This window comes from Populus euphratica, unplaced genomic scaffold (genome assembly GCF_000495115.2).
Source record: "Populus euphratica unplaced genomic scaffold, PopEup_1.0 scaffold48.1, whole genome shotgun sequence".
Classification (NCBI taxonomy): Eukaryota; Viridiplantae; Streptophyta; class Magnoliopsida; order Malpighiales; family Salicaceae; genus Populus; species Populus euphratica.
Genome location: NW_011499879.1, coordinates 1,209,693 through 1,223,842, shown reverse-complemented (window position 1 = coordinate 1,223,842; position 14,150 = coordinate 1,209,693). Strand labels below are relative to the sequence as shown.

Genomic DNA, 14,150 nt, shown 5'->3' with positions numbered 1-14,150 from the left:
TTTTTTTTTTTAATTATTATTATTACGAAGAATTGTTTCTTATAAGGTGCGCTGTGCGAATAAACACATTCGAGAAAGTTTTAGATGCTAAATTTGAAATAATTGAAAATTGTAGTAAGGGTGATGGTGCTTTCCTTTGAGTATTTTTTTTTTTTTAAAGGTGCAGTTACCTTCCTATATTAAAAAATTTGGGAAACTTATCAAGTTTACATGAATATTGAAGGTTCTTTCTTTTAATTTATCCTTTTTATTTTTTTTTATCATAATATTTTTTTAATAATTATTTGAGTTGTATATGAATTAATCAAATTAACTAAATTATGATACGAGAATCATAGTTTTGAAATTTAATTTGGTCAGCGGGCTGATTCGGGACTCTGTCTATTTTGTATTGGAATTAGGTCGGGTTGAAAAAAAAATTATAACTCGATATGACTCAAATAACCCGCAAGTTGACTCAATGATCTGATAAAACTTGATTGTAACTTATTGATTTCTTTTATAAAATGATACCATTTTGAATTTTTTTTTAAATAGGGATTGACCTGGCTGACCCGATCAAAATTTGAAACACGAGCCTTACACCGGGCTATATTTAAAAACTATAATGAGAACTCTCATATTATTTAATTTTAAGCTTAAATTAAATAAAGATTTAGATTAAAAAAAATTATTAATTTCATTATTTTTTTATTTTTTCTTTATATTTATTGACCACTCGTGTGGATTACTTTTGAATTAATTAAGTTAATCATATTATATTGAAATAGCTTTTTTATAGTTTAATTTTAACCCTGAGTCAATTTTAAAATTTAACTTGACCAGTGGGTCGATTCAGGACTTGGTCTATTTTGTACTGGAATTAGGTCGAGTTGAAAAAAAAATAAAAAAAATTATGACTCGATGTAACTCGAACGACCTGCAAGTTGACTCAATGACCCGATAAAACTTGGTTGCAACTTGTTGACTTCTTTTCTAAAATAATACTATTTTAAATTTTTTTTTTAAATAGAGATTGACTTGACTGACCGATCAAAACCTGGAATACAAGCCTTACACTGAGTTATATTTAAAAACTATGAAGAAAACTCTCATAAGCTTAAGTTAAATAAAGACTTACAAATTATTAATTTTATTATTTTTTTCTTTATATTTATTGATCAATCATGTGGATTATTTTTAAATTAATTAAGTTAGAAATAGTTTTTTTATAGTTTAATTTTAACCCTGAATTAGACAGGAGTGGGATTAAAAAATTTTAAAATTAACATATTGAATGAGCATTAATAAACAAATAATTTTTTTATAATCTTGATATTTTTTAATTTAACCATTGTTTTAATGAGAAATTGTTTTTTTAACAAAAAGAAAAACCCTTCGTATTCCTCTTGCAACGTACAAGAAAAAAGCAAAATATAGAAAGAAATATTCAATGTCAACTTAAAGCACAACACTGCAAAGCCTTCACCCTGCTTTTCCCACAGGTCATCTGAACCTTGAACGCGCTCACTTGATGCGAATTAACAATAAAACTACTAAAGCCTTGTAAAGCATGAAATGCTTTCTGTCTAATTTTTAAAAGAAGACAGTATTTTAAACTAATATGCTTCTCTTCATTCTCTGTGTACAGACTCTCACTCCCTACTCAAAATTAAAAAAAAAAAAAAAAAGACAGGAATCAATAGTACCAGAGGTTTCATATATAGACCCAGACTCTCACTCCCTACTCAAAATTAAAAGAAAAAAAGACAGGAATCAAGAGTACCAGAGGTTTCATATATAGACTAAAGGATAGCATCACTCGGTCAAGGGTTGAAGTTCTTGTCCATCCATGTCAAGAAAGCCAGTGTCTGTTGTTTATAGAGAAATGTAAATGGAGCATCACCAGTTATGATAATTATTAAGTGGAGCTTGTTTTTCTAACTATAAACATGACTTGAAGAAGTTAGTCTTGCATATCAGAACTTCACGGTTTCAGCAACTCCATTTGCTAATGATGTAGTCATTGATCAGTGTGAACTTTGCGAGACTCGTTCGAGTTCTGTTTCATGTGCAAAACGTAGTGAAAACTCTTTGATTCAAATGCATTATTAGAAACTTAGGCAGCACGTAAAAGGATTGGTAAAAAACCCTCAGAACCGGATTGAAAATGCTCATTTAAAAAGAAACGGTGGTTATAATTTATACCGTTCATGTTTATAGATAACGATCTACCTAAATGTCCATAGGCCATGACCAAATTCATTTAACTCTACAATGCACCATGACGCAGCCAGGAAAAAGTTGTAAGATCATGTTAGACCTGTGTAGACAACTTGATTTTGGAGCATAAAATGAAGTTGGCCAGCAAAAGTGGCAGAGACAAAGATAACAAAAAGATGAAAGCAAAACAAAAGGAAGTTTCAGTCGGATGATTCAGATAACCCCTTGTGATCTTCGCATCTTAAACACAAGAATGCTTATCCTACCTGTGCAGACATTGAATTAGTCAAATCAATAATGTTTTGACAACTTCGTGCACGTTGATGTCAATCATTTCCTTCATGCTAGTCCAAGATTCTGTTTCTTTTACTTGCTGTTCCAAGTTTTTGAGCAACTATTGCAGCAAACTCCTTTTAGATCCCTCGGCTACTTGCATCCTAATCTATTATTCTTTCCCCTCTCTGCAACCAAAGAATTGTTAGAACATTAGGATGATCAGAAATGCTAGTTATGGTCCTTGTTGGTCCAGAGATTTTGCTGTACGGCATCATAAACTTGCTGGACGAATGTTTTCTGCAATCTGGAAGCTGCTTGTTGACAGGGACAAAATGCACCACATACTTGAGCATTACATATTTTGCTGGGGCCTCAACATGATGGGTCCTGGAGAATAGCTCCCTAGTGTCACGTATCTGCCAGCTTCCACCACCATTTTTATCAGCCTCTTCAGGGAGATGTGACCATCACCATACCATCAATGGTCTGAGTAATCTCCTGTCAATAGAATGACAAGTCCGTTGGTCTGAAGGAAAGAGATGACATGTAAGTTTTTAGTTTGTATTTGGTTAGTGTCGTGGTAAAGAAGGGACAAGCACAGAAGAGATAGAAACGTATTTGGTTGGATGGACGGAGACAGAGATACAAAATAAATCTTTCTCTATAACAATTTTTAGAGTGAATTTCTTTCCTTCTAAAACAGGAAGTAAAGAGGGACATATCCCTTCTATTTACACTGTCCTCATCTTTTCTGTCTAGTAACCAAATGTTAATGCTAAGCATAAAATGAAAGCAATCTCAATTAATTCAATTGAATAGGCTGGGAAAGAATTTAGATCAGTTAACAATCATTTGCATATCATTAGATAAAGACATCAGTAAAGATGATCGACTTTTGAGCCATCAACAGATGAATTGCGATATTTATGCAGATGGTAACAGCTAAAATAACATCTTTGTCCATAAAAATAGAGAATCATGTTTTTGCTTCACCACTTGGATTATTTAGCATCAAAAGCAAATGTGAGGAATAAAGTGAAAATAGCATGAGTGTGTGTCCACCAGATGGGACATAGAACACAAAAAGGATCAATGAAAAAGCCTATCGAACACCATAAAGCGATTCCTAGTAGAACACAAAAAGGATCAATGAAAAAGCCTATAGAACACCATAAAGCAATTCCTAGTAGTTACCTACTTACCTTGATAGGTGCAATGCCAGGATTGTGCTCTTTAGTTTCAGGAGCTAGAAGCACATGATCCTCCTGCAGGACAAGGAAACCAGAAACAGAAAGATATAACCTGAGGATGACATGAACAATAAGGAAAAAAAGAAAGCAAATGCAACCATGATTCCACACAAAGGTCCTCAAAACAAGTGAAGCATCTCCGCATCAAATTTAAACACACAAACAGTTGACAGCTTAAATTTCAAAATTGTCCAATTAGCTAACCTAACTTGACCACAACACCCTATAACAAGGAATTACTCAAACATGAAAACCCTAGAAGCAGTCAAAGAATAAAAACAACTGAAAGAAGCAAAACAAGAACTCTGTATTCCATCAATCATTTCAGTTCCTTTCCCTGTAAATGTACATTTTCCCAGAAGCCGCTTCAAGTTCAGGAGAGTTTGCTCCTCATTTTCACTCCCCAATTCTGTTACCCCGCACAAACTCCAAATCCTCCACAAAATAGGTCCAGGATAAAAACCGCGTCTGATCAATAAAACAAACCAGACAATAGCTATTTTTATTATTTTTTTAAGGAGTAATTGCTATGAGTTATTAAATTAATCATGCAAGGATTACACTAAAAACGTCAAGTTTTGGTAGAAGAGGCATGAGGTGGTGGGGTATATACATTTGTTATTTTCCAAAACTGGGTCCCCATTTCGTGACCTTCTCCTTTCTGGAATAAAGTTTGAAACTCTTCTTTTTTTCCCCTTCAGAGTTGTTTACACATTGAAAAGGATTGGCCATGAAAATATCAGCAGCAGTCTAAAATGCTAAAATGATTTTCCTTTGTTAAATAAACATTGGCTTTGTCAAACTTATAATGTTTCGACTCCTATCGTGTTCTTTTCTCCACAATTTCCTTCAGGGTTGTCCAAGATTTTCTCTTTCTTTCACTTAACGTGCTGCTGACAGTTTTTCCCGCATCCATTGCAGCAGAACTGCTTTCAGACTGCTCTTTTTTGTTTGCTGATCTATTTCTCCTTCTCTTCTTTGCATCCAACAGAGAAAATTTGTTGCGTGGTTGTGGAGCTGCTGGACTGTTTGTGATGAAAGTGCTTGCCGATATTTACCGGTTAAAGCAGTCTCGTCAGTCTTAATTATCTCTTTTGTCTTAACTCTCGCAAATGGAGTTGCTAGACTGTTCATGATGGAAGTATCCATTAATTGCAGGCAAAGTTGTCTAGTGTATCTTGATTGTCTCATCTTTGCTACTTGTGCCTTCCTCCTAGTTGGCAGACTTTTGAGGCATGGACTTGGCAGATTTTGATTTAGCAGCTGGCGTGGGCTTTGGGTGGGCATATTTCCTTCAGGCCTTCAGGAGTTCCTCTTTTTTGTTTAAAATGTGAACAGTGGTGGCATTCGCGCGCCACATTATTCTTCATCAAAGTATAAAACTTCTTGTCCCGGTGCCTTGCCTTTGCTCGATTCTTTTAAATTCGTATTGTGCAAGCCAGTCTGAAGAATTGTCTCGCACCTGCAAAACCAAGGATTCCCAATTAGGCGGAAAATTCCTACTGACCATGACAAGATTGAATTTCAACAGCAAGAACATAAAGAATCAAGATAAGAATGGGGTTGCGGCTGTGATCTCCTAGTCAGCAAGTGACTTCTTGTTCATACAAGCTCATCTTCACCAGTGACAGCACAAGCAAGATCACGCATTCAAGTAAAGTGCCATTTCCACACAAGTAGAAATATCATAGGTTTGAATTACACGAAAGAAGCAATCAGTTATAACCATGTTTGAATTAAATACATCTCTATATAATCAGTTGTACTGGGATTATATATATATAAACAACTTATCTGTACAAATGTAAAGTGAAGATTCAAACTTTGAAATCTTTATTTATTTTTTATGTTTTTTTTTATTTACATGGATGTCCAAACTAGTTTGTGCGCATATGTAAACCACCACGAGGGTAATAGACGTGCACAATAAGATTCGAACTCAGGTGCAGAGAAAATAAACAAATTCCTCTCATCACTAACCTAACATTTTAAGTGCCTTTTTTTATCCAAATAAATATTTAAGTTATTTTACAGATATTTTAACTAATTTTATAAATTTTAAACTTAACAACCATGAAATCTTGACACTTTCTCTTATTTACATCAGTCTATATAAATAGGCCTCCGACCCTTACTCACCTCGGATGATTATGTTTATCTTTTAATTCCTCCCTATATAACCGTTGCAATTTTGATATTATAATATTTATTATTTTTTAAAGTATTTTTATTTTAAAATATATTATTTTATTTTTTAAAATTCATTCTTAACATTAATACATTAAAAAAACTTAAAATACCAAAAATAAATAAATTTAACAAACATGCGGCTAGCCTTGTTGCCCAGCATTGCCGAAAAAGGAATCTATAGCTTAATTTTGATTTGAGGTGCGGGAATGAATTCTAAATTATCTACGCGTCGTCATCATGGCGGCCAAAAAGAGGGATTGTTCTAGTTGGTCGAGATTGTCACTTCAAAATAGACTTAGATAGATGCTTTTGTCATGGTGTGAGGTTTAGAGTTCAAAACTAATTTGAGTTGGGGGTGAGTCGTACAGTTGGAGAATCTGACCGACGTTGCAGGTTCAATGTTTTCTCAGATGCCCTTTGAAAGTAGGGGAGGAGGCCATGAAGACGTGTCCAGGGAAACCAATCAAGTAGGCAGTCATCCTTGCCCAAACTATAATGCCACCTTTCAATCTTCACAATGTAGAAAATGACTTCAATTCTCGAGTTTCGTCGTTTTTGCGTATAAGACTTCATAGAATAATTCTTCCATTCCGGAGAATAAATTCACTAAACTAGAAAAAACAAAATATATTTCAGTGTTTATTCTTTCTGCCTAAAGTCCTTAATTTCCATTCATTAAATGAAATGGCATTTACTCACTAGTATTAAATTACATAGTTGGCTTGCACGCTGTGTTATGTTGGGTGAGATAAAAATAAATAAATATAACAAAAAAGAATATATAAGTGTTGTTAGTATTTTCTAGCATGGGATTGGTCAAATATGATTTATTTAACTTGATGAGTTCAAAAATAACTTAAATTTCTGTAAAAAGTAGTTTGACCGACAAAAAATCATGAAAACATTCTTTTTTAAAAAATTATTAAGATAACAACATATTAGATCGATCCTAACAAATCTAGATTCACTTGTCAAATCCGTAATCTAGATTATAAGACCGTGATAATATTATATAAAGCAAATATAAATAAATTATAAAACTTAATTCTCAATTAATCTAATTATGAGTAGTGAAATTTGATAGAAAAATAATTTAAAAAAAAAATAACTCGAATTATGAAATTACGATAACCTCATAAAAAATAAATCGAAACAAATTATAAAGCATAATTTTCAATCAACTCAAAATTGAATGATGAAATAAAAAAAAACTAAAAAAGAGACAAAAAAAAATAATCTTAGTAAATTTTGGTTAACCTGCCAATTGAGATAGCATCATATAAAGTAAACAAAAAAAATAACCTGAGTTAGCCCGAGTTAACTTGTCAAACTCGCAACCTAAATCATGAGATTATGATAGTTTTATAGAAAATAAATTAAAACAAATTATAAAACTTCATTCAAAATTCAATTTATTATTGAATGGTAAAATTAAAAATAAATCAGTCTGAAAATATGATACAATAAAATAACTCAAGTCTACACAAGTAAACTCATAAAACTCGTGACTGAAGTCATGAGATCAAGACAATCTCATAGAAAGAAAACTAAAACAAATCATGAATCCTAATTCTTAATAAGCTCAATATTAAATGATAAAATTGAACAAATATTAATTAAAAAAAAAACATTAAGCTAAATGGGTTAGCCTTTCAAACCCGCAATATATATCATAAGACTGAATTAACCATATAGAAAACAAATCACAATAAATCATAAAGCTCAATCTTTAATAAATCAAATTATAAATGATAAAATTAAATAAAGAAAAATATATTTTTTTTATTAAAAAACAAAAGAGAAGCTAAAAAAAATATTGGAATGAATATTATTTCATAAGATGATACAAGGTAAAAACATCACATCTTTTTTATAATTTTGTTTGTTAATAATAATTTGTGAAGATATATTTGTGTGTTATAATCTTGGTAAATTAATAATTTTAATTAAATAATATTTTTAATTCAGTCTCGACTTATTAAATGATATGTTGATTAACTAATAAATTTTTATAGTTACAAAGATATTATTGTATAGAAGTTTGTGTGTATATGTGTGTTAGCTATTATATATGTAAATAGGCTAACATTCTATATTTATTTTTTAAAGTTATATTTGTATCGGAACTTATTTATTTTTGTGTTTTAAAGTTATTTTTTTAAAAATAAAATTTTATTTTTTTGTTTTAAATTATTTTTTTTTATTTTTAGATTTTATTTTGTTTTAAATTAATTTTTTTATTTTTAGTTTTTATTAATATCCTAATATCAAAAATAATTTTTTAAAATTATAAAAATATTATTTTGATAAATTTCAAGCATGTATTCATGTAAACAAAGTTTTTTCTTTTCAAACAATTTTAAAAATGCATCCTCTAGATAAATATGGTGCAAGGGTTAATTTTTTTTTTTAATTTGAGCATAATTTTATTTGCTATTTTTTCTAAAAATATATTTTTTATTATGGTATAATTAATTAAAAAATAAATTCTAAAAAGTTTCCCAGGGAGCGAGTAGTGTGTTATCTTTCATCTTGTAGCACATTTGCTCAATCATACTGCAAGTCCCGGGATGACAACCATCTCATTTATCACCGATCAACCCTCGCCAGCATAGAACCACCGCTAGTATCTTGGCAAAAAGCCACTACGATCAACAAACAATGGTAGCCCTTTTTGGTCTGAATTTCACATTTTTAAGTTTTTGTTGAACTATATATATATATATATATATATATATTTTGTTTAATGGTTTGCAGTTGGGAAAAGGATTATGGACTTGTGTCTTAATAGGAGTAGGAAGCCATCGGATCACTGTACTGGGCTTCGACTGTTCTTGGGGTCTCGGTATTGGTTTTGGATTAGAATCTTTGTGTCTTGGAAATGCTTTCCGTTGATAATGAAATAAAATCAAAGCCGGGGAAAGATTTTTTGATTTGTTGTTTGATTGTGTTTTTAGAAAAAAAAATCATAACACATAAATTATTTTTTTTATCTAGGATTTAAAAAATAAAAAAATAAAAAAAACGTTGTTCAGATGTGTTTTTATCTAGGATTTAAAAAATAAAAAAAACGTTGTTCGATGTCTCAGATGTGAAATGAAGCATGTTTCATTGTGTGACTCCAACCTCTCAATAAATTATGAAAAAGGGGGAGAAAAAAAAAAACAAATGGCATATTTCGAGCACGAGTTTTCATTTTATAAACTCAAGTATAGAAAGCATCTTGCTGTCTATTTCTTGTCTAAAGATTTTGATAGTGTTTTGGAATTATAATAGCAGAGTTTATTTTATTTGAAAGTTTATTTAAAAAATATTTTAAAAAAATATTTTAAATATCAATATATTAAAATAATATTAAAAATAATAATTCAAAAATCTTAAACACAGAAACAAATACAAAAGTTTCCATTTTCAATGGTAGCTAGAGCAATATAAAATAATGATGTGGCCCACCGCCCTACTTGGCCACGTGGTTTGAATGATAAAATGATCCTTCACTGAGAATTTAATTGGAAAATAGGCTGAGAAGTCAACTCAATCTGTCGTACCAGGGCGGTAACGTAACTAGACTTGGCCAGTGAACAGATCAAACTCGTGCTAAAAAAATATCAGAGAATTAAAGTAAGCGGTTTGAATTTAATTTTGGATTTTTTTTATCTTAAAAAAAAAATTCATTGCTGTCTTGCAGGGGTAAGATGGCATTTTCACCATATTCACTTGTTGTTTTATATTTATTTGGAGATGTTTTAGTTTTTTTATAATTTTTAAATACAATTGAATTACTTGATTATTCTTAAAAACGGAACAAAAATAAATATGATTTAAATTTTTTTTTAGAATTTTCTTTTGACATAGACGGTGTAACTACTCTATTGCCCTTGATATTAAAAGGTCTTAAGCTTTTCTTTAGGGGCATGTTGGTATTTTTATATTAGTTTTCTTTGTAATTATTGGGTGGTCTCATGGGTGATTTGGTGATTTGGTAAATTATTGGGTGGTCTCATGGGTGATTTGGTAATTTTCTTAATAAACAAATAAAAAAGTTGCTGGCATGTTCATTGAACGTACTAGTGAGTGCGTCACTTTGTTATTTTCTGTTATTATGGAACTCAATGTATATTTTTTATTTATCATTTATTGTTTTTTTTAATCATATTACTAGATTAATTGATTTATTGGATCTAGACAAATTAACTACCCAAGTCCTGAATTTTTGTTTTTTCTTTAAAAATACTAGACCGAGCCATTTTGTAGTGCAAGACACCATTTTAGGTGTGATTGAGTTATTTTTTATTGAATATTTTTTTCATTTTAAACCTTTGATGTTTGATTAATTTAAATTATAATTTTTAATTTATTTTAATTTTAATTTTATAGTGTTTTCGTGATTTCATATTTCACAAGTTAAATATAGTTAATTTTAAATGATTCAATATGTTATTTTTTTAATATTTTTTTTAAAAATCATTTGATATATCATGTTCTCAATATTAAATTTAAAAATCATTTGATATATCATGTTCTCCATAATAAAAAAAATCATTCACTGTGTACTAAACTTTTAACTTTCTAATATTTTTATATTTTGTTATAAGAATGTATAAAAAATAATCCAACTCACGTGGTATCACGGGGAAAAAATTATTCGTACACTACATGAACATGGGGCACGTAAATGCCTTACATTGATCATTAATTAAAGGAAACTTGTACGTCGGAGCATTTAGTTTTGAAGTTGCTTTCAATCATGTATCTGCCAAATTCCAATACTTCAGCATCTCATGATCACAAGTTTTTCATTGCTCTCTCGATTAGTGTGCTTTTTGACACTCATTTCTCTTACAAAACTGGCATCTCCAGGCTTTAAGTTACTATTTAATATTTTCATAATTTCTGTGAGTTGTGATTGTGATTTATAAATTATTTTAATTATTTAAAAAAATAGTGAGATTTATATATAAAAAAAATGATATTTGATTTTCAGATTTGAATAAGAATTCCAATTCACATAACATTAATTAATTAGTACTGAAAATGGTGGTGGATACAAGTAATACAAAATATTTAGACAGCATGGCTTAAGTGCATCGAGGGCTTCACTTACCTTTTGCAATTATGTCCTATCCTAAACATGTTATGCTTAAGTGCATCGAGGGCTTCACTTACCTAAACATATAACAGATAAAGCATATGCTTTTATATTTTTATTTAATGGAATTTTTGTTTTTAGTTATAGAAAATCCTGGTAAGAGAAGGTAAGCGAAATAAAAAGGCGTGGGAGTAATTTATTTTTGGGACATCAAAACTGACACGTGCACAGAAAACCGGCCCCTTTTGCCGGCTTGACCGGTCTCCGTAAACAAGCCTGGATGTAATTATAAGCCACAGAAAACCACCACCTTTGCTTCATCGACAATCAACACACACACATATTCACATATCCCTTCCTTCCTCGAAGAATCTAGCCTCTCCCCTCTCCTTAGCCATTCTCATCCACCAAATCTTTAATCAACGGTCACCTCTCCCCAGGTTCTTCATTCCCTTTTTTCCCACTCTAAAATTGATAGAAGTCTTCTTAAATTAGAGGCCCTTTTTATTTGTTGTATATTTGCGTTGTTTTAGATTTCTGGGGTTCAGTTTTTATAGGTTTTATAGTTGTTTATGTTTTTTTTTTTAGGGTTTAGATTGTTGGGGTTAATGGGTTATGCTTCGTTTGGCTTTTAAGGAAGCAAGCTGGGTTCTTTTTAGAGTAAGAAAGCCTTGCTTTATTCTTGTCTCTTTTAAGGTTTTTCGAGAATATTATTATAAGACTCTGTATAGCTTTCTATCAAAAAGTCTAGGTATTGAATTGATGTATGTAATTATAATTAGTGCTGTTTAAATTTTAAATTGTGTACGGTTCCATAGGAATTGATTTAGGGGAGGTTAGGTTAGATTCGTGTTGGGATTTGTCGGCGGGTTTGGCTATTCTGAGAACCGGTAAACATGGCGGATTCAATTGCTGCAGCATCTCTTATTGGGTATAGGCCACTCAGTGGAGGATTGTCTGTTAAGGATGGTTCTTGCAGGAGGAAATCTTTGGGTAGTTGTCGGCGTCCTGTAAATGAGTTTGTGGGAAAAAGGATTCTTTATTCTTCTACTATGTTGCCAAGATTGAAAATTGATAGGTTAGTTAATACCTCGATTAAGGCTCTGGCAACGGAGCTTACAAAAGAGGCGTATTCATACAGAGAGAGAGAGAGAGTACCACGGACTTGGAATTACCGAGTTGATACTGGTGTTGATAGAAAACCAGGTTTGTGGCCACCGGAGAATAGAGCGGATAATCCTTCGTTGCATAACCCCTTGATTCGACAAGAAAGGATGGGTTGCAGTTGGCTGGGTGCTATATTTGAGTGGGAGGGTGTGATAATTGAGGATAATCCTGATCTTGAGAGGCAAGCCTGGCTCTCTCTTTCTCGAGAAGAGGGGAAACCTGCTCCTCCAGCCTTTATTTTGAGACGAGTAGAAGGGATGAAGAACGAGCAAGCGATATCTGAAGTCTTGTGTTGGTCGAGAGACCCAGCAGAGATGAAAAGAATGGCTACGAGGAGGGAAGAAATCTACCAATCACTGCAAGGTGGGATATATAGATTACGGACTGGCTCAAAGGAGTTTGTGAATATTTTGATGCATTACAAGATACCAATGGCATTGGTTTCCACACGTCCAAGAAAAACTCTCGAGAATGCAATTGGAACCGTCGGGATTGAAGGGTATTTCACTGCTATTGTAGCAGCAGAAGATGTTCACAGGGGGAAGCCTGATCCGGAGATGTTTATTTATGCAGCCCAGCTTCTAAACTTTATACCACAACGCTGTATTGTGTTCGGGAACTCTAATCAGGCCGTGGAGGCTGCCCATGATGCTTTTATGAAGTGTGTAGCTGTTGCTAGCAAGCATCCTGTGTATGAGCTTGGTGCTGCAGACTTGGCGGTGAGGAAATTAGATGAACTTTCAATTGTTGATCTGAAAAATCTTGCTGATATTGAATCCCCAGAATTTGGGCCTCCTGAGCCAGAGTTGGAGCTGGAGCTGGAGGAGGATAATGATCGATCTACCACAGTGGGAGTTGATGATATCTTCTGGTAACTCTTATGAATTGTACAGTTTACTTTGTGCTTTATCAAATTCTTGTTGACAATAGTTATATATTGCCCCCCCTAGAATCACTGCTAACCAATGAATCCCTTGACGTGTACAAGGGATCAAAAGGATTAAAAAGTGAAAGGGGAAATAGAAGAAAAACAGGAAGAAGAAAAAAAGGCAGTCTGCATTGGGACTCGCATTACCTTATGATGTATGTATCATCCGTACCATGTATATAATTGTGTTTCAGCAATTTTTCTGTGTTGCTTCTCCCTATTTCTGTTTGAACTTTAGAATTGTTTCAACTGTACGTGTAAAAATCATATGCAACATTACTCAATATGGTCTCTATTTTCCATACTGTTCACCATTCTCTTACCACCTCTGCAACACAAGTGCTTAATTAGTGATAAGTGATTTAGATGATTAGGTTAAGACTTACGAGCTAGTTCGTAATGCTTGGCATGTTTCCTTGGAGGTTGGGGTGGTTTAATGAAATCCTTGGTTTCTCAAAGGTTCGGGATGTTTGGCTGAGCAGTTTGCCATTTGTAATTTCATTGCTTGCTTCCCTCCAAGGGACCAATGATTTGACTTGTACAATTAACAACACTACTCAATTTAGTTGTTGATGGAGAATGAACTAGCCTTCGTGGCAAAAGTGTTCCCTTTCGTTAAGTTCTCAACTATTCTTTTGTAATTTTGCTCGAAAGTCGTGAGTTGCTTCATATTGGTTTCTCAAGGCTGGGGACTGGGGTGCTGTTCCGTCCGTTCTCATAATTTGGTACTGAGTTTCTCTGCAGCTTCTTCTGGTTTCTAATCCAAAGGGACCAATGACCAGGATGTTCATGAGTCGACGTTGACATCCCAGGAGGAGAATGAAAAATGATTTAACTCAATAATTTAGATGCAAGGATATTTAAATTCATGATTCTTCTGTTCTGATTATGAGAGCACTCGATCTGACTTATCATCAACTGCCTAATTGCTGTCTTGTAAGTTAGGGTGACACCTGAGTCGGAGCTCAGCTTGGAAACGGAGATGGGCAAAAAAACTAAAAAATATATTAAACTAGAAAATCAGGGGAAAAAATTAAAAAAATCAAAT

At 32.4% G+C, this 14,150-nt stretch overlaps 1 protein-coding gene and 1 long non-coding RNA gene across 3 annotated transcripts; one reads left to right on the top strand and one right to left on the bottom strand.

Annotated features, from left to right (window-relative positions):
* Positions 1 to 2,414: 2,414 nt before the first annotated feature.
* On the bottom strand, positions 2,415 to 5,512 carry LOC105129054 (uncharacterized). 2 transcript variants are annotated; one of them, XR_842988.1, is made up of 2 exons: positions 3,681 to 5,512; positions 2,415 to 3,004 (listed from the first exon to the last, which is right to left on the bottom strand). It is a non-coding gene; the product is annotated as an uncharacterized LOC105129054 (long non-coding RNA). The 2 variants fall into 2 exon arrangements; XR_842989.1 differs by having other exon boundaries at positions 2,415 to 2,976.
* Positions 5,513 to 11,306: 5,794 nt separating this feature from the next.
* On the top strand, positions 11,307 to 13,322 carry LOC105129053 (uncharacterized). Its single transcript, XM_011030972.1, has one exon. It carries the CDS (start codon positions 11,904 to 11,906, stop codon positions 13,047 to 13,049), a length of 1,146 nt encoding a protein of 381 aa, XP_011029274.1. The 5' UTR covers positions 11,307 to 11,903; the 3' UTR covers positions 13,050 to 13,322.
* The last annotated feature ends 828 nt before the right edge of the window (positions 13,323 to 14,150 follow it).